General features: G+C 43.2%; 3 protein-coding genes across 3 annotated transcripts; 2 read left to right on the top strand and 1 right to left on the bottom strand.

Moving 5' to 3' along the window:
- Nucleotides 1-661: 661 nt before the first annotated feature.
- ATNIH1004_001862 (uncharacterized protein) lies at nt 662-1,740 on the top strand (the record flags this gene model as incomplete). The annotated part of the gene is made up of 2 exons (XM_033566557.1): nt 662-1,412; nt 1,466-1,740. 2 exons carry the CDS (start codon nt 662-664, stop codon nt 1,738-1,740), a joined length of 1,026 nt encoding a protein of 341 aa, XP_033420759.1.
- A 3,989-nt stretch (nt 1,741-5,729) lies between these two features.
- ATNIH1004_001861 (uncharacterized protein) lies at nt 5,730-6,468 on the bottom strand (the record flags this gene model as incomplete). Its single annotated transcript, XM_033566556.1, has 2 exons — nt 5,730-6,105; nt 6,161-6,468. The coding sequence occupies 2 exons, from the start codon at nt 6,466-6,468 to the stop codon at nt 5,730-5,732; spliced, it is 684 nt and encodes a 227-aa protein (XP_033420758.1).
- Nucleotides 6,469-8,885: 2,417 nt separating this feature from the next.
- Nucleotides 8,886-11,359, top strand: ATNIH1004_001860 (uncharacterized protein; the record flags this gene model as incomplete). Its single annotated transcript, XM_033566555.1, has 7 exons — nt 8,886-9,113; nt 9,333-9,361; nt 9,736-9,865; nt 9,912-10,501; nt 10,557-10,858; nt 10,905-11,274; nt 11,329-11,359. The coding sequence occupies 7 exons, from the start codon at nt 8,886-8,888 to the stop codon at nt 11,357-11,359; spliced, it is 1,680 nt and encodes a 559-aa protein (XP_033420757.1).
- Nucleotides 11,360-12,971: the final 1,612 nt, after the last annotated feature.

The following is a 12,971-nucleotide window of genomic DNA, read 5'->3' as shown; positions in this document are numbered from 1 at the left end:
GAGTGACCTGGGGGGCACCTAATACGCGTCGAAGATGGATATAATGGACGGAAGCAAGGTGGTAAGTTGCGATTGCTCTCGAGGATCGAGAAATGAAAAGTTTTACTTCTGGGCTGCTACAAACTAGCACTCGGAGGGAAAGATTCTTCCTTTTATGTTTGGGCTGCTTGGGTGGATAATGTCCGTCTTGATTGACCTTGAGTTTTCAAGGGGCACATTTGCCACAAAAAGATTATCTATATCTATAGTCGGATTATGTAGATCACTGAGAAGTTATGCTTTGGATAGTATTCAAGCCAGTATACTTGCTGCAGATGGTTTGAGAGGAGCTTCCCACCCTTGACATGGGTGTCGACCGCTTGCTTTGCATATGCACAGCTTGTCACATTCCCACTTTAGTTTACGGCTGCATGGATTTTAGTGCATGGTAGCCAGTAATTGGCTACACAGCACACGGCTGCTCATCTACTTTGATAAGTCTAGAGAATCATGCGCTAGTCAAAAATTAATTTCATCGCCGTGGCTCAGCCATAATTATCCAATCGGGTATTCAAATGGCACTTCCTAGCGCTTTGGCAAGTACTTAAATAAACGAACAGCTCATCAATTCTGGGTGAGCCAGAAGGCATTCAGATGCATCAGATTTGCTCCAATTGCCAATATGTCTGCCGGAGCAGTATTAGCACAGCTTTCGGTCGTCCTGGCCCACATGGAATCTGTTAGTTCCAAGCTGAGCTCCAACATTCGCCCGAGCTGGGACCAACTAAAAGAGTTTCAAAATTTGAGCGTACAACTGGAAGCAGCTTCGGAGAGAATTAAAAAAAATTTGGAAATCCTATTGCGCAGAAGGGCCCCGACAGAGAAAGATATAAACCTTGCAGAACAAGTTCGTTCCGCTAAAGATATTAGACAGGTGATGCCGTCGCTTGGGGCAACTCTTAAGAGGAATCTTATTCTCCTATTCCAAGGACCACGACTTGATTCCGCACTTGACACTAGCGCCACAAAAGCCAGAAAAAACCAAGCTCGAACTAGATGCGAGACACTTCGCGCTCAAACGCATCACTTGATCCTCCTGTGGTCAATAAAAATTCAGCCATCCGCTTGGAGCAGTTCAGTGGGCATGAGCGATAACACCTTCTACTTTCTCATTGAAGAGCTAAAGATGGAAGAAATGAGTCAAGTCCCAGCCCGTATAGTCGAAATTTTGGAGTACTTAAAAAAAGAAGAACCTCTGAAGAATAGTATGCCGTTCGAGAACTTCGCCAAAAAGGTAGCTCAGCATAAGGCATGTACGGATTCACTTAAGCGGAAACATTCAACAGAAACTTCTAGCTATCAAGAAGGATCTTATAAAACATTGAGGGAAGACGACAGCCAGCAACAAATGCAGTTGATCGAGCGAAGCAAGCGTAAGTAATGATAACACCATGCAATGCACCCACAATACTAATTAAGATAGTAGAAATCGATTATAAAGGTTCGTCAATGCCGATTAGTAACCTGCCGATTTTGATTGACAGGCTCCCAACGGCAATAAAGAGCAGCGTGCAATGGAAATGGGAACGCAGAGTCTTCTTGAACAATGTTGGCGGTTTAGAAGGGGATATTTTGGACAGAACAGATTGTCTGAATTTCTTTGTTCCCAAGGATCGAAACCATGATATTTCCATCACTTTAACGGTCGGTCATGAAGTCGGATTGGAGGTAATAGCGGAGGTAGAGGCTATTCGCGCGTGAAAGTCACTGCTGCTCCTATCACACGAACTCGGCATCCAGGAGGTACTCTTGAGGTTACTTCCTTTGTTGCTGGTACTTCCTTCGAGGCGTGTTCCCAAACTGGAGGAGAATCATAGTCCACTTTCGGATCATAAATCATTATTGATTCGCCTTTTCCCGTGATTTTCCTAGCGTAGTCCGCCTCTCGAAACAATTTAAAGCCCTTTATGTCATACTGGACATCATCCTCTGCTATAGACCCAACAGTGCTGGACATTTCAGGAGAACGAATAGAGCGCCTTTAGGAATCGAAGGAAATCTGGTGTCGAATTTCGAGTCTTATAAATGGGAGTTGTGTTACCTTCTGTTTTTATTGCTCATCCAAAGATGTGAATTTTCGGATAAGAGGGGCAATTGTCACATGACAGGAATTTTCGCGGCCTAATCGGGTAGAAAGTGCACGTCGAACTGTTCGGATTGCAAATTTATGCAAGCATGATTCGAAAGCAGAAATTCCATTCTGTTCTGGTGGTTCTTGCGAACCCTAATTGATGTCTGAGATTCAAGATTGTAGCTTCAACCTCTCCTGGCACTCAGTAAGTGGTCTGGTGTCTGAAAGCCTACATTTTACCACATTTGCTTCGTGCCAGGCAATCTGTCTCGGCGACTTGAAAATCCGGTCCGAGATCTGATTAGGGTTCCACAGCAAGCTACGACACACTTAATGTAAGAAACCTAAAGTTTTAGCTGTTTGTACAAGTTTAGCAATGGGTAAAGGGGAGATGCAAAGTCAGATAATGATTATTGATTATATATTCTAATTCTTAGCTTTATATCAATGGCCTGTAGAACATTAAATCCCCTATCTATAAGCTACTATCTTGAGCATAAAATAGGACGATGGAACGTAGGTTTGTTTTAGGTACTTGGAGGATCACATTTTCCCAGTTGTTGGTGAAGCAGAGATAATAAGATGGATCCTCAATTGATATTTCAACTTTGTGCATCAGCAGCAGCTTCGACCTGTTCCGGGGCAAGTCTTGTTTTTTGGCTCCTGTCGATTAAGGCTGCAAATCAGACAGCGTTCAGCAAAAACCTGCTCATTCTTGGTCAGGCTGTTGTAGGTGGAGTTATTATTATCGGGTTGATCGTTTCTTGCTTTCTCGCAATTCAACAAGCGAACTCCAACAGCGGTACGTACAACAGCTCATTCGATTATATCTATTAACTCTTAGACATCTCTCAGATTTTCCTCGGCCAATTTTAGGGTTAGATATAGGCTGCGTTCAGCTCTTGCTTACTTTAAATGAAGTTAGTCAAGCACTGAGATGAAGAACGAAACTGACTCTCTTTAGTATCTGGGTATTTGTGCTGTGCAGTCCCGATTAAGTAATATGGTTGCTGGATTTTTTCTCGTCTTTTCAGTGATCTTTCTATCGCTGTGTATATATTTACTGGTGCGCTTTTATCATGCCTAACACTGGTTTGCCGGGATTTTTGTTAACAATTAGCTCAGTCACATCGCACTATCTTACTTTTAGTATTCATGGTACTCAATCTCTCTGGCCTAACATTTGTTTATGCCCAATTTATCAGGTTCTGGGTTATATGCGTAAAGCCAGCGCATATAGAGACGGGGGATTTCAAATTATTTTGGCGCCATCCATGTCACACAGCACCCAAGCATAAACACGTTTTATGGGTGGCGTCATTGGGGTCAATAGGAGTGTTCCTACTTTTACTAGGCTCAACAATTTTCGCTGGAAGGAAGCCGTGTCTGTGGGCCCAGCTTACAACGGTATGTACCTTCAACATATTAATATCATTCGTCACTCATTCGACCTGTTAGGTCCAAGTCGCCATAGTAAGCCTCAGGAAGATTGTTGTTTCAATTTGCCTCCTACAAGTCTCCAAGAGTAAGATAAATGCGTCGGATCCAGAGGGGCAAGTTCAACAGCTGTAATACAGGAGTATCCCAGTGAATTGATGATGGTTAGGTGTTCCAACTAGGGTCCAGGGGTTTTTAGGCGCCCTACTGGCATTTTTTTCGAATTGCCAGTAGGTATATGACTTCTTACATACTACGTAATAACACAAGGAAGGTGGAGGAGCTTCGTGGATCAGAAAAAGCAAAACCACTGACATAGAACATAAATCGAATTATACTCACTTATTATTGGCGTGTCACAGTGGAGTAGGTGAAGCAGGCCGGGTCACTTTCTCCTGCATGCCGCGATTCCTGCGACAATTGATCCAGCAGGGTCTCTGTTTATGATTTGACCTAATGTTACGGGACGTGCTCCCTAACTCGTTTATAAGTTAGGTGAACTAAAGACGCTACTCAGATTACAGGTCACAATCAATATGTCTAGGATGTGATTGCCATGACCACAAGGGGTGGAAGTAAAATACTGCAGTAGACAGTTAATTTTATTAGCTAGCATCGCAAGCGCCCAAAACTGATACATACTTGTCCGTTGGACATTCTGCAGCTTACCACACAAAATTGCGATGCCCTGTGTAGGGCGAGGTGTTACCAGCATTAGTTCATTATCAGGGGCTTGCACAAACCTAATCCTAGCCTGTCTTCCATCACATGGCTCCAGTGCACAGCCTCCATCTACAGGTTGTGTCAGTCGATGAACACACAACAACTATAGTACAAAAAGTGCATTCCAGTGAATTGTTAATAGTGTACGAGTTGTTCACCTAACATTTAATCAGTCCAGAAATGACAAATAATTACCCTCACACTCTAAGTATTCTGGAACTTTATAAAAAAAAAAAAAAAGAAAAAACCAAAATCCAAAAACCGAACGTAGATCTTTGATAGCCCATTAGTTCTCACAGCTACTTCAAAGTATTGCAGTCCTAAGTTTTCAAGCTTGGTATAAATTTACAAATTATAGTTGTTTATTATTGGCCGAGTCATGGTGTGACGGCCAAGCAATTTGATGAAATTGGTGCTATCTCAACGAAAATTTCATGCGCAGGGAGGAGGAAGAAGGTGGTGAGGGCCCAGGGGGCGGTGCGGAGAAGTAAATAATTTAATTAGATACAAACAATGCAAACAGACCATGTGCACCCGTCACATACGGTAGAGTAGGCGAAGAGAAGCTGAACCTGACCGCTTTCTCCTGCATGAGTCCCATTCCCACCTTAACGCCTTGAGGCTGAATTAATTCTCTGCTGCTACCTTATAAATACATCGTGCTTGAGGACAGGCAAGTAAGTTAATCAACCATTCTACAATTCCTTTTCCCTATCAGTTTAACTACCAAAAAAATCCTGCTGCATTCCTGATATGTCAGCCTTTTCCTTCCTCTCTTCGTGAAATAAGTCTACCAGAATGTTTGCCGGGTTGTTTCTGAAGAATTGGATATGAAATTATACAATCCTTGGAATAGGAATCCTTCCAGCTGCTTCTGCGACAGTAGGAAAGAAGGGAAAGTTTCTATCAAAGTTGCTGCAACTAGTAATGGTTTAAAAAAAAAATAAATAAAAATAAAGCTTACATTCTTCTTGGATATTTTGATGGATTTTGTTGTAAGCAAAGAGAATGGCAGTGGGAAAAAGAAGGGATTTTAGAGCACGGTTGTGAGGCCGTTGGAATTTAATAAGTCCTTGACCTGCTTTCTAAAGCCATCCTTTTGCAAATTAGAAATGTACTAAAATAAAACAAGGAATCTTACGAGAGCTGTGGCAATCATCCTTTTAATAATGTAGAGTTCAACCTCTTCCTGCGATGCCAACATCAGTCCCGAGTATTTATATATATCTTTTTGACATACAGAGTAAGTTGTAAGGGGCTAGAGCCCCTCAGCCTACTCGGGCCCTCAGCCCTCGTGTTTCCTTTCTCCTCGCCTGCCACATGATTAGTATATTGATTAGTACACTCTATCATGTGACTTCCCCCCCCTTACTTCGCAATCGTCTCATCGCTGTTTCCTCTTCTCTTTCCTCTTCGACGATTCCTTTTGTATCCACCCTAGTTATTAGGTTATAGAGGTTTAGCCCTTGACATAAGTATTGGTTTTAATGCACTTGATAATAAATTCCTTGACGAAATCTTTCTTAGCAACCTCTTTATTTTCGGAGAGATCATTGGTGATGGCTTTGATGAGTTTTTCCATGTCCTTGCTATTGTCGTCGGCATGACTCTCGATATCGAAGGTAATGTGCCCGGCCATCTCCACAATAGCTTCCCTGACAAATTTAACTTTGACCCTGTCTTGCTCATCGAGCTCAAAATCGGCATTGGGAGAATTTACGCTCATCTGAACAAGGTCAATGATTGTATTCTTGTAATGGCGTGCGACCTCATGGTAGAGAGTGTCTCGATATTGGCACCAATTCGACATAGCATGGATCAGACAAGCATTTGGGCTTTAAAAGAAAAGAGTTAGCAGGAAAACGTACTTAAAAAGTTAAACAGTTATACCTGATATCATGATTATTCGGAAGTCTTCCTTCCTCAAAATCCCATGTAAAGGCAGCTAAAAGCCTTGCACCATTTTCACCAGACTTGTTTAGTATTTCCTTTAACCCGCCATCTAGCTTTGTAATCCAATCGATTGGTTCCTTTGGAAAATCATATTCTTCATTGAAAAATGGGCATGTCTCCGGGTCTTGAGGGCTCCGCATGAGTGACGATATGATAGCAATAAGGGCTATTTTCGCCGGCGCCAAGGTGACAATTAAAGGCATCTGCAACGATTCAGCTGGTGACCAGATAATTGGAGTGGACATCTGGTGGCCGTTGACTAGGTGTATTTCCGCTTGCTTTGTTTCCTTGTTTTGTTTTGGGCCCTCTTCTTTTGAATTTTCTTCAACTTGTTAGGGGGATGCAGTTCCTTCGGCGCAGTTTTGATACTTGCTGCACAATTAATAAGAGAACAACGTGAGAATAACGAATGGATACCAAGCAATGAGTATGAACTATCTACGAGAATTTCAGTACCTCAAAATTGCGGTCTACAGGCTTGTTTATAACCTCGCATCTTGTCGAAGGCAAAAACGGAGGGGAGCATTATTTCTACTTGTTATTGGCCATATATAAATAGAAAGTGTTTACATGGTTGGAGATCAGCAGGTATTGTGCACAGCAATTAGAAAATGGAACCAAAAAAAAAAAAGAAAAAAAAGAAAAGGAAAAGGAAAAGGAAAAAAAAGCTCTAGAGAATTGGAACAAAGAGGGTAGAGTCCGGTTCAAAGTCGGCTGAAGGGAAATCCAGTGCATGGCTTCTTGGATATATTTTATCGTGACTCTATATCTTGGCTGATGCTACAAAATACAAGAGGGAAAACCCGGTTCCAGTATGGAGCCCAAAAAACAGCATCCCAAGAACTCTTCCTGTTATCCGGTATAGTATTGCCATCTTTCACGCCGCATCCTTTTCCTTCCTCTCGAGTAATTCCAGCTGTCAGTAAAGTGTGAAGTCTATCGTGTATTAACTTACTTATTTCAGAGCAACTCAATTTCGTGGAATATTAACAAAGTTTATCAACCGCGATAAAATTGGCACATATAGTTGGAGTCCCAGCAGGAAAGGAGCTATATGGTTAAGAATTAAATAGCTGCACTCTCACGATACCTCCGTTCGCCCGCCCCCAACTTGTTTTTTCTTTTTATACGTGCTAATGATATTTTGGTAAGTTTGACCCAAAATTTAAGAACACACGAGGCCTACATTTTTATGTACAACATTATAATACAACTAGCTGTCCATAAAACATATACTGATATTCTTCATCTGGTAGTATCCGGCGGAAGTGGTGCTCATGACACCAGTGGTTCGTAGGCCCCACGTCTATCTTTATTCTAGCCTGAGACGTCCTAAAAATCAGTCAGTATCTGTATCTTAACGTTAGATTTTATAGTTATCTTGCCTTGCTTCTCACTTTACTCTATGCCATCGCTAAACTGCACTATTTCTTGATGGATATTGACTATTGTATAATTAGGCCTCAAATATAGGACCAACTTAAATTAGAAGTATTCAAACCTTGTTATGGGTAGGGGAAAGCCAGCTGAGCTTCCATCCAATTGCTCTCTGCAGAAGTAGGAGAGGAGGGCCACGATAACAAAAAGGAGCCAAAAAACCAGCAATAGCTCTAGAAGCGATTCCATCGACGTTGCTGTGACAAATGATCCCTATCTTTGAATATATAGTTCTGTTGGACGCAGTTCTTCTACCATGTTGGTAGGTATAGGCTTATATTTATTTGTACATCGGTTAAATTACAGCCTTATCAAGCTGGAAACGTCAATATAGAGCCAAAAATACAAAGACATTATATTGTGTCTGATTGGTTTTTATGTAAAGTTAAGCAATCTAATAGGTCACTCTAAATAATAATTTTGCAAGCCGGTCAAGCGATCCCATCGCGGAACGTTTAGGCCCATAGCCCAGAAGAGACACTGCGATGATCCAATTCCCCGACGTATCTTCATGTAGATGCTGAAAATCGTCTAAAATTCCGATTTGCAGGATTGCATCAGTTCTATTCAAAGCCAATTGCCCTTGGTGTCCCCAGACACGCACTTCTTGAGACAAATAGCAATACGAGCAATTTTGCCATCGTCTGGCCAAGTGGGTAGTTCAAGGTCTCTACTGCATTGTACTTTATCAATGCGGTGTACATTTTTGCGTAGGTAATTTTCTGCAGTGAATACATCTCTTCGCAGAGCTCACGAAGTGGAAATGGGACTGGTACGAGAGTATAATCCCCTCCCTCGTTGTTCTGAAGGTGTATAAAGATTGTATCTATACCATATTTAGCTGTGTAGAGTATAAGAAGTTGGCCATATACTCTCCCTAAAGCTATCTGTAAATGAAACACCCGCATTCTCCATGATATTCCTTGGGCCCCATGTACCACTTTCACTCAGTGCACTTGCAGGTGAGGCTCCTCCTCATTAAAATGGTAATGGACAGTACACTTTCCCGGTATTTTTGTCGTAATATATCACTCTAAACATCATGTATGGCTCCGAAAGAGGACCATAGCGCACGCCCCTATAATAAAGCCAAAACTCGATCTGATTGCAGATATTTTCATTCAAGACGCAGTCCTCTCTAGCTCACTTACCATTTCGGAAAGACTTGGGAGTAAGATAGTCCCGTCACTTTTTGATGACGTCTCTTCGCTTCGTCCGGGAACCGATGGTCCCCGATGTGTATCTGCGCATGCGGGTATTATATCCGATTCTTGAGGAAACAAAGAACAAATTTGTCCATTGGTTGGCTCACTTTGACGTGGCCGTTCTCCGCCATACGACGGTAGCTCATAACGCGAGTATTCACTGGTCTCACTCTGTGGGTCTACGCGGGCCTGGCCAGGAGCAGGAGGCCGATTTTGAACTTCACCTCCATTTTTTGGGTCCTGGTCAGGTCAGTTATACCCGCTAAGCGGCCAGGGAGAAGCTGCCCCAGCCAGCGTGCAGTCGTAGCATGCAGGGATTGGATGTTCAGGCAAGACATGATTCGCCAGCAAAAGAGGTTGGGCCGGGGCGAGAGCTGCTATGGACAAAAAATAGCTGAAAAAAGGATTTGTCTGTGCCAAATTGCGGTGAGCATTAGAGACAAGGCTAGCATCCTGACATCTTATAGACCAAGCTGTGCTTTGTGACGCCTGGATGGTGAGTTTCGAATTACCGAGTTTAGCAGTAGAAGTGAAGAGCGGAACAGGGTAGAATCGAATGAGTTATCCTGGCTTGCATAAGGAACACCAACCACAGCTTCTAATACGGCAAACCTCAGTGTAGACATCGATATTCATGCACGACACTGTGACGACTCTATAGTGGGTGCCACAGTGTTTGGGGCGTCATGTAATAGAAGGTGTGAGTTAGCAGTGTGCCGCATTTGTAAAAAATGCCTCCAGACGGAGGCATTTTTTACAAATGCGGCTAGTGTGCGGGGTTCAGATAGGGGATGGATACTGGTACTGTGAACTGCTTTAATGATCGCCCAGGTGACCGCTCGACCACCGCTATCTGTTGATGCGAGACAGTAAGCGGTGGGAAACCATCTTGGATTCCTATGATATTCATCAAAAGATGGATGACCTCAATAACAAGGTCCGGCTAGGTGCTGCGGCCCTCCATGCTGGACATATCGATGTCGCTGGGTTCCTGAGGCAGGTACGTGGTTAACGTTGTACGCTACATTAAATATTAACGACTTCAGATGGCAGATTTTCTTGCATCAAATAGAGACATACTGCCTCTGGATGTAAGGGAACCTTTGCAGGTAGCGTTTGGGCGAAAGCCTCGAGGTTCGCCCACAGAAGTTCGTGCAGTACGGTCGAAAAAAGATGCGCTTGAACGAATACAGAATCTGGGTGCAGACCAGATTACCCTCCCTGACCTGGCCTTGGAAGCCATTAGCCTCTACAAAGATAATGGTTCTCTTTTCTGGCGCTATGGCATTCGTACGGACAACAAGCCAACTCACCAGTGCATTCTAAGCGACCTTTATTATGGGAAACAACGAAACAGAACTGCAAATAGTATCCGTTCAGCGTTTCACTCTATTGCAGTATACAGAATTCTCTGCATATTGATAGAACAGTCTGGACACACGTGCTTTAGCAAGCAAGTTGCGGAGCATTGTGCAGCATTGATCTTGAATGATAAAAGTCATACTGCCAATGGCGAATTGGAAGACATCATAGAGAATTTGAGAGATGATTATACTAGAGGATCGAGGTATACTCACTACACCTCTAAGATGGGCTATGGTTTTATCTTTTATATGTTCGCCGTCCCGTCTAGCATGTAAGCAGTATCTTGCATTTTATTAACCTACTTCTTTCATGCTAACAAATATAAGATACGAAAAATATCTCACCACAGCTAATGATGCCGGCACCGTTATATCTCATCTTAAAGGTATTGGTTTCAACGTGGACACCGATCCAGAAACTGCCGGTAACAATATTATAAATGATGCGGTCAGCTGCTTTAGAGCACAACTGGCAACGTTCGCGCCAATTTGGATAATGCCCCGTCCATCAGTGAAAGCCCACAAAGTAACTAAGAAACGAGCGGGGGCTAATGTCAGAAGTCAGCGGAAGAAGACACGGAAGTTTTACAGAGGCCAATCTACGCGGGATCCCTCTGATACATCTAATGGTTAGACAAAATACCTTACGTTTAAACTACTACTGACCGATTCTAGGACGTTACGCGCGCCCTGGATATGCAACAAATTACGCTATTGGTTTTTCGAATGACAATATGGCGGTCAATACTCTTATAGGCTCCGTCCATCAAGCCAATCCAGTGTCTCTAGAGAAGGAATTCCATCCCTCCACACCTGAAGCGAATAAAGGGAACGAAACTCCTTCAATCTTCAATCAAGATGCTGTCAACGCAGCACAACTCATGCAGTCTTTTGGTGTGACGTCATTTCTAAGCGCGTCGCAGTTGATGCAAACATTTGATTTGGAATCATTTGACTTCACAAACACTGACAAATTAACCGGAAATCTCGACGTTGTTCAATCATCAAATAATATTCTGCAAAATGCTGAAATGCCTATGCAACGGTAGTGTACAATCTTATCTGTGAACATGGATCGCACCAACTAATCCCTCACCAGACCCAGTGTAGCCGAGTCTACCGGACTATAGCATCTTATATCACCCAATATCCGACATAGCTAAGGTAACCAGTTTGCCTCCTGGTTGGACGACCACGTCACACTCCCTTAAAACTATATAATAGTGGTTCATATCGACGTCTATATCTCCAATACTTGATTTGCCTTCCACGAATAGTGGGTCGATTATCATGAAGTTCGTACCGATAGGTGTGGTGCCTGGGAAAAACACCAGCCCTCCTTGTCTGCATTGGGATATTTGCTGGGGGCGGTCGGGGAACCTCTTAGCTTGCTACAACTGATATGTTAGATCATTATGAAGCTTAACGAGTCCCGCTCTCACCTTTCTATAATCAACGAGAAGCCTATGGACAAGTTGAGAGCAAGCAGTTCCTTCTGTAAAGGGTGGGTTATAAGGGCAGGCTGGCGTGCCCTTCGGGATTTCTAATAAGGCGACTTCATTTGCAACTTCATCCCGTGCTTTACTCTTCTCAGCTGTAGTCAATCTTTCTATAGGTAGAACAGCGGGAGGCACTGAAGGGTTTGCTGGCATTGCGAAACGGTTTAGCTGATATATTTTAGGTCATAGCTAAGTGAAACCCAGTAAGTAGACATTCCGTATATGCTCTTTAACCACACGGAGACAAGAGCACACTCACCAGAATCTTATTGTCTCTTCAAGCCTGTAGTCGTTTGCAAAACTCATAGTGCTCACTTAGTGGGGTTTTGGAGGGGCAACAGAGCGTGGAACATGAAACCTCGATGCCCGATTCCCACCTACGTGACCTCGGTGGCGGATAAATATTGATACGTGGGTCGGTGACTAAGGTACAACTGAAGATGGGGTGGTGATGGGCTATTTGTTTTTGCCAGAAATCGCCTAACCTTAATAGGAGTGATTTTTGAGGGTTACAACCATTAATTTTGTTTGTTCTCCCGTTGGGCCCCCCATCCGTTGCTCCAGTAATCCGCTGCCACTTTGATCTGCGGATACCAAAACAGACCAATCAGCGTCCGTCCCTCTTTCCTGATTGTGACCCAGTAGTACAGACCAGTGCCGCGCTCCGAAAGCTCTGCACGTGTGCATGATCCACTTTGCTGTCCTTTGCACCTTTCACTAACAGCGAAAACAAAAGCATTGAACATCCAGTGTATTGCGGAAGTCTAGTTAAGCTTTAATATAAGTATTCTTCTGATAAGCCCTGACGAGGCAAATGCATCTACTATTATCTCAGTTTAAAATAGATCCGCACGCATAAGTTGCAACAGGGAGGTAGCATTTGAGGTAGAACGCATAAACTATGTACGGTGTTATCACATCCACCAATTTCACCGCTAAGTCTGCCTCAAAGACCTTAATAATTTATGGAAAGCCAATGCATTCCTCCCACTTGCCTCGCTTGAATCGCCTCCAGCTCTGGGGTAGGAGAGAATGAGCAACATGGGACAGCTGCAGGCCAGTCTCTCGAACCTCACGCTCAAGAGCTTTTAATTTTGTTTTTATTATGTCGTAAGCGGTATAACCTTCCCACTATTCCATAATTACTTCTCTCATAGCCCTTGGATTGTAATTCCTCGCGTATACGTGATAGTTCTTCCCAAGTAAACCTCTCTTTCAAAATATAAGGCTGTAAAATTGAAAT

Source organism: Aspergillus tanneri (assembly GCF_003426965.1).
Source record: "Aspergillus tanneri strain NIH1004 chromosome Unknown AapTan_10_pilon_pilon_pilon, whole genome shotgun sequence".
In the NCBI taxonomy this organism is placed as follows: Eukaryota; Fungi; Ascomycota; class Eurotiomycetes; order Eurotiales; family Aspergillaceae; genus Aspergillus; species Aspergillus tanneri.
Note: the sequence above shows the minus strand (reverse complement) of the source record. Positions and strands in the feature narration are given on the sequence as shown.